This window comes from Populus euphratica, unplaced genomic scaffold (assembly GCF_000495115.2).
Source record: "Populus euphratica unplaced genomic scaffold, PopEup_1.0 scaffold1150.1, whole genome shotgun sequence".
In the NCBI taxonomy this organism is placed as follows: Eukaryota; Viridiplantae; Streptophyta; class Magnoliopsida; order Malpighiales; family Salicaceae; genus Populus; species Populus euphratica.
This window is the reverse complement of record NW_011501001.1, coordinates 23722-29967: the sequence shown is the minus strand read 5'-3', so window position 1 is coordinate 29967 and position 6246 is coordinate 23722. Positions and strand designations below refer to the sequence as shown.

At 38.5% G+C, this 6246-nt stretch overlaps 1 protein-coding gene across 2 annotated transcripts; it reads left to right on the top strand.

Moving 5' to 3' along the window:
• Positions 1 to 232: 232 nt before the first annotated feature.
• On the top strand, positions 233 to 5797 carry MCM3 (Minichromosome maintenance (MCM2/3/5) family protein). Of its 2 annotated transcripts, none has more exons than XM_011014543.1 (16): positions 233 to 540; positions 613 to 821; positions 990 to 1120; positions 1198 to 1436; positions 1549 to 1785; positions 1972 to 2126; positions 2215 to 2423; positions 2541 to 2706; positions 2781 to 2968; positions 3162 to 3221; positions 3302 to 3391; positions 3537 to 3718; positions 4480 to 4554; positions 4670 to 4802; positions 5030 to 5131; positions 5362 to 5797. In XM_011014543.1, exons 1-15 carry the CDS (start codon positions 389 to 391, stop codon positions 5090 to 5092), a joined length of 2289 nt encoding a protein of 762 aa, XP_011012845.1. In that variant the 5' UTR covers positions 233 to 388; the 3' UTR covers positions 5093 to 5131; positions 5362 to 5797. The 2 variants fall into 2 exon arrangements, with proteins under 2 accessions (XP_011012845.1, XP_011012844.1); XM_011014542.1 differs by having other exon boundaries at positions 5393 to 5796.
• The last annotated feature ends 449 nt before the right edge of the window (positions 5798 to 6246 follow it).

The following is a 6246-nucleotide window of genomic DNA, read 5'->3' as shown; positions in this document are numbered from 1 at the left end:
CCTATTACATAAAAATAACAAATAAAAGATGGGCTTATGAATATACAATAAAAATAAAATTACTTTTTATTTTTTTGGATTGATTTTTTACGTTATTTTTTTTTCTGCGCGTAACGCCCACGTGGGAGGGAATGGTCCCGAGCCCACAAACTACATGTCATTCCTGCAGTTTTTTTCCCCTTCCCGCCAAAGGAAGGGCAACCCACTACATCATTCCCGCCAAAATCAGAGGAGGGTAAGGCAAGGCAAGGCTAGGGCGCGAAAACAAAAGGAGTCCACATTCATTTTCCCCTTTTCATCTGGGGAAGCCTAAGCCTAAGCCTAAAAGAGAAGAGAAGAGAAGAGAGGAGAACAGAAGCAGTAAAATCAAGAAGGGGTGGTTGTGAATATGGAAGACAGGAGCAGTCACAAGCGAGCTTTTTTGGATTTCTTAGATCAAAACATATACAAAGATGAGATCAAAGCCATGATCAATCACAAGAGACGCCGTCTCATCATCAATATCTCCGATCTCCACTCTTTCCAGGATTTTGGTCCCAGGTATCTTACTTTTTCATCACATCAGATCTTTTTTCCACTTAGGTTTTCATTTCTCGATTATCCTTTCTTTAGGATTTTGCGGAACCCTAGTGAGTATATGCAAGCATTCTGCGAGGCGGCCACCGACACTGCTCGCAGCGTTGACCCAAAGTACTTGAAGGAAGAAGAGCAAGTTCTTGTGGGTTTTGAAGGTCCTTTTGTTTCTCGCCGTGTCACTCCTAGAGACCTTCTTTCTGAATTCATTGGCTCCATGGTTTGCGTCCAAGGCATAATCACCAAATGTACCGTCGCTTCACTCTCTATAATTAATCTATTTTTTCTCTACATGGGATTTTAACATATTGGCAATTGTAAGCTAAACTGGCCCTAACATATGAATGTGATGCCTTGTTTCAATACTTGGACGACAAGCATGATTTTCAATCTAAACTGCTAGTCTTCAATTTTAGGTTCCCTTGTAAGGCCAAAGGTTGTCAAAAGTGTTCACTTCTGTCCTCAGACTGGGAGCTTAACTACTCGTGAATATCGGGACATAACGTCTAATGTTGGTTTGCCCACAGGCTCAGTGTATCCTACAAGGGTATTGTCAGGTCCTTGACTTCTCTATTCTTTGCCATTGTCAAAGGAAGTTTTTTCATAGAAATTTATTTTCTTCAGGATGAGAACGGCCACTTATTGGTTACTGAGTATGGATTGTGCAACTACAAGGATCATCAAACCTTGTCAATGCAAGAAGTCCCTGAGAACTCTGCTCCTGGTCAGCTTCCACGCACTGTGGATGTCATAGTTGAGGATGATTTGGTTGACTGCTGTAAGCCTGGTGATCGAGTGGCTATTGTGGGAATTTATAAAGCACTTCCCGGGAAGAGCAAGGGCAGTGTGAATGGAGTGTTCAGGTAGCACCAACCTCTGAACTATATGCATCATCCCGTACAATGATTTTCCTTTTCCTCTTCATGGAATGCTGTTTTCTGGTTTGAAGCTTGACAAAGTGATTTTGATGTATAGGACTGTGCTTATAGCTAATAATGTTTCTCTGCTCAACAAAGAGGCAAATGCACCGATTTACAGTCCAGAAGATTTAAAGAACATTAAAAAGATAGCTGAAAGGGATGATGCATTTGACCTGCTTGGTAATTCACTTGCACCTTCAATATATGGCCATTCTTGGATAAAGAAAGCAGTGGTTTTGTTGATGCTTGGTGGAGTGGAAAAGAACTTAAAGAATGGCACCCATTTGCGAGGGTAAGTGATAACGTTTTCTCTGGTTGGCCTTTTAATGTTTCTTATCAATAAAGGATAAAACAGTACTCCGGTTACGTGCACTTGTTTACAAGAGATCAGATTCCTTTTCTGCGTTCTGTTTTATTTAGAGCAGTTTCACGTGCCAAGATTGCCTTTTGAGTTTAACTGATCCTCTCGTTCTTATAGTGACATTAACATGATGATGGTTGGTGATCCATCTGTTGCCAAATCTCAACTTTTAAGAGCAATCATGAATATTGCTCCCTTGGCCATATCAACAACAGGTCGTGGATCTTCTGGTGTAGGTCTGACAGCTGCTGTTACTTCTGATCAAGAAACAGGTGATGAACCATGGTTTAGGCACTTTAGCATTATCTGGTAGTTTTATACCTTTTAATCCGGGTTATAATTTGTTTTGACTTTTACCAGGAGAAAGGAGGCTTGAAGCTGGAGCAATGGTTCTTGCTGATAGAGGTGTTGTTTGTATTGATGAATTTGACAAGATGAATGATCAGGATCGTGTTGCTATACATGAAGTTATGGAGCAGCAGACTGTTACAATTGCCAAAGCTGGTATCCATGCATCTCTGAATGCTCGATGTAGTGTGGTGGCTGCTGCAAATCCCATATATGGAACTGTAAGTGAAATATTTGCCAATCATTTAGACATTTTTACTGCAAGTTGTTACATCATTCTATTCTTGTGTTCAAATTGCTTACCTTAGCTTTTTTCTATTTTCTGAATGGATGTGTAGTATGATCGTTCAATTACACCAACAAAGAATATTGGACTTCCAGACTCTTTGCTGTCTCGTTTTGATTTATTATTTATAGTTTTGGATCAAATGGATCCAGACATTGATCGTCACATTTCAGAGCATGTCTTGCGTATGCATCGTTACCGTTCTGCAACTGATGGTGGTATGTGATAAATCCTTTTCATTTAATAAAGGCTACTTTCACAAATGCTCATCAGGGCAAACTTGCAAATATAGGTGAGGCAGCAGTTGATGGAAGAGAAGACAATGCTGATGCCGACTCATCTGTCTTTGTCAAGTATAACCGGATGCTGCATGGCAGGAAAACAGAAAGGGGTCGGAAGCGTGATACACTTACAATCAAGTTTCTCAAAAAGTATATCCATTATGCAAAGCATAGGATTCAGCCTGAGCTGACAGATGAGGTCACTATGCTTCTCATATTGTCTTACGAGTTTTTCATCCCCTTCTGTAAATTGCCAATCTTCCATGTCTGATTCTACAGTTTAAAACTGAAAAATAACATTTTTCATTGGGGGAACCTGTGTTCCTCACCTCCCAACCCACTTAAATGCAAAGTGGCTGTTTTCAAGCTAATGCTCACCCTTATGTCCACAGGCATCTGAACACATTGCAACAGCATATGCTGAGCTCCGAAGTGCCAGTTCAACTGCAAAGGTTGGTCTTAGCTAGGTTTGGATATAATTGATGCTGTTCTCATTCTTTTCATCATCTGACAGGTTGCTTGTTTTTTGTAGACGGGCGGAACACTTCCAATCACTGCTAGAACCTTAGAAACTGTAATACGACTCTCCACTGCTCATGCTAAATTAAAATTGAGCAGAAAGGTATTAGTTTCTATCACTTTAGGCATGTTATGAGACTTGTGCTGTTTTACTTTCAGTTTTCAGTGCTATCAGTGTACAGGTCATTTTCTATAGGGTTCGTATTTATGATTTCTTTGCACGTTGTATATGATTTTTGCTCCTGCAGGTTTCCAAATCTGATGTTGAGGCTGCCCTAAAAGTTCTAAATTTTGCTATTTATCATAAAGAACTTACTGAGATGGAGGAGCGTGAACAAGAAAGAGAGAAAGAGTTGGAGAGAAAGCGCAGTGCTGAGTGTCATTCTCATAGAAATGATGCAGATGACCATACTACTGCTGATAGGGATGGGTGGGTAGACATTGCTTAAACATTCTTCCTGAAACTCTGTTTTTTGGTCACCATTTCCAGTGTCCTAGGAATGACTCGCTATCTTTCTTGGTATATATAATGGACCATATCACCATGCCTCTTTCATTAATTTTTTTCACTCGTGATTGGAATGTAAAAACCATGAGCATACAATATTCAGTTGCATATCATAGTGTTGACCTATTAATCTTTTATTTATGGATGCTTGTGCATGTGCTGCATGGGAATTTTTTTAATATTTTTTGGATAATGACTTGTTATTAAAAACCTAAGTGCTCATGCTTCACAAGTATTCCAAAATGTTGCTAAAAACACCTAAATGAGGTAGTTGACAGCACGTTGGTCAATTTCAGCATATTTCAAAATATTGGTTGTAGACAGACATTTGGATCTAACTAGAACTTCAAAACTATTGTAGTTGTGCTTACATAACTCGGATCTGATGCTGCATCTTAATAAATAACTGCGTCAAGTTCCCTTATGCTGAACTTTGTGGGCATCAATTAATTAAATAAGAAGTTGTTGCGATGTGCTCTTCTTACAATGAATGTGTTTGGGCTAGCTGGCAGCTGTATTAGATGAGGGTTTCTTTTCCTGGGATTTGTTGGGGCGCAGGATTGCTGAATTGCTCTTAATGAAATGAAATTAAATGTGGGAACATATTCTTCTGGTAGCATGCATATTTTTCCTGAGGTTTGCACTAGTTCTGCAGTTTACTTTTTTTTTCCCCTTCTGTTCAGTTCAACAACAGATGCCATGGAAGTAGATGACCATCCTCCAGCAGAGCAAGCTACTGCTGAGTTGTCTCTAGAAAGGTTTGATACTAGCAGCTAATAGCTATGATCTTAGTTTCTTCCTTCTGGTTTACTATTCTGCTCCAGAATTCTTTTACAATGGTGATTATGTATTTTGGCCCCTGCTGAGTTTCAGAATTGAAGCATTTAATTCGGCATTCCGGGAGCATATGCGTTACATGGATAGCATAACCATTGATGACCTAGAGAAGGTTGTCAACACAGGAGGTGTTCACTACTCCAGGGACGAGATAATGCTTCTATTACAGGTAAATTGATCTTCTGTATTCACTGGGAGGGATTATCATACAGGAATTTTTGCATTCTATTACTCTACAGAATTGAGGGCCTTTTTTCACTTTTTTTTAACGGGAAATTCCTTTTCGAGTTTGGAATTACTTTTAGGTGCGTGCATATCACTATACACGGTATGTTTCTTCCCTCTGTTATAGAAAGGATAAATTGTAAAGAAACGGTTCTCTTTATAATATTTCAGAAGCTGCATGATGAGAACAAAGTGATGATAGCAGATGGAAAGGTTCACATGGTGATATCATGAGTTGTTGCAGTATCATCTGCAATGGCAAGCTCAAAGCAGGTATTTTGTTGTTAATCTATACAATTTACAGTCACAACATATGAAGAGGTATCCGGTTCTGTTAGATTTAAACTAATTTGTACCCTCATCCAAGCTGGAGAAAAAGCAAAAAGCTTTTAAAAATTTATGTTTATAGTGTTTCTATTTTCCTAAAGGACACTTTTGGGTTTATTTCCTTTTTCCTTTCTTTGTGTTTTCTCTTCTTTTTTTTTTTCAAAAATTGGTGGTAGACCGAGGATTGAATTTCAGGATTTTTCACAGGCAGCCTTTGTATGGGGGGCAAAATGGAAGGTTGAAGAATTTCCAGCGTGTACTTGCCGAGAGCCCGTCTTAGCAAATTGCAATGCGTGCATTATAGAGAGCTTAAGTTAACTAGGAAGTAGCTTTCGATTTCGTGAAGGATTTGGTGCCTTTCTGTACTTGGTACGCTAAGTCCTAGAGCTTCCAAATGTCTGTGGGATCCATTGTGAATTTCCTTGTATTAAGGATATGCGTTGGCTTAATTGTTTTTGGCCTTCGAACCGCTGCATGGACTGATGGCGTAGTGGCCCCCAGCCCTCTCTTTTTATTGTTTGGTGCCGCCTGTTCCTGGTCATTCCTCGTCTCTATGAACAGTGTACAACTCTGTTTTACAAATTAACGAGGGAGGTAGGGTCGATTAAAAGATTGAAGGCTCTGTTGTGATTGTTATAAATTTAAAACTTGCAGTAATTGTTTTAAACAATAATTTTCTAAAACAAAGATCTCTACATAATTTTATTTTTTTTAAAATTTTGCTGTTTTCCATTCCATGTTTTCAAAAGTTGAAAAACTCACTAAGCAACTATTCTTATGTCTTTGTAATTATTTGGAAGATAAACCAAACTAATACTATTATTTTTTTATTTTGAAAAACTAATCAGTATTAAATAGAGATTAAAGAATACGGCAATTGCAAGTGCAATGCTTAAAAATTAATTTATTTAAAAGTAAAAAGGAAAAGCTTCATAATGTGACGATAGGCAGAAGAGAAAACAGAAATTAGAGAAATGAAAAACGAGAGAAATTAGTGGCGGTGAATGTAATTTCAATCTGAGTCTACTATGCCCATTTATTTGATCCTGAAAACTTCCCTT

What these genes read in the sequence shown, in the direction of transcription:
- MCM3 (XM_011014543.1), top strand. Translation starts at nt 389, where the DNA reads ATGGAAGACAGGAGCAGTCACAAGCGAGCTTTTTTGGATTTCTTAGAT. An exon ending in AGTGTGAATGGAGTGTTCAG is followed by an intron (nt 1,437 to 1,548) that starts GTAGCACCAACC and finishes TTTGATGTATAG; the next exon opens with GACTGTGCTTATAGCTAATA. An exon ending in AATGGCACCCATTTGCGAGG is followed by an intron (nt 1,786 to 1,971) that starts GTAAGTGATAAC and finishes TCGTTCTTATAG; the next exon opens with TGACATTAACATGATGATGG.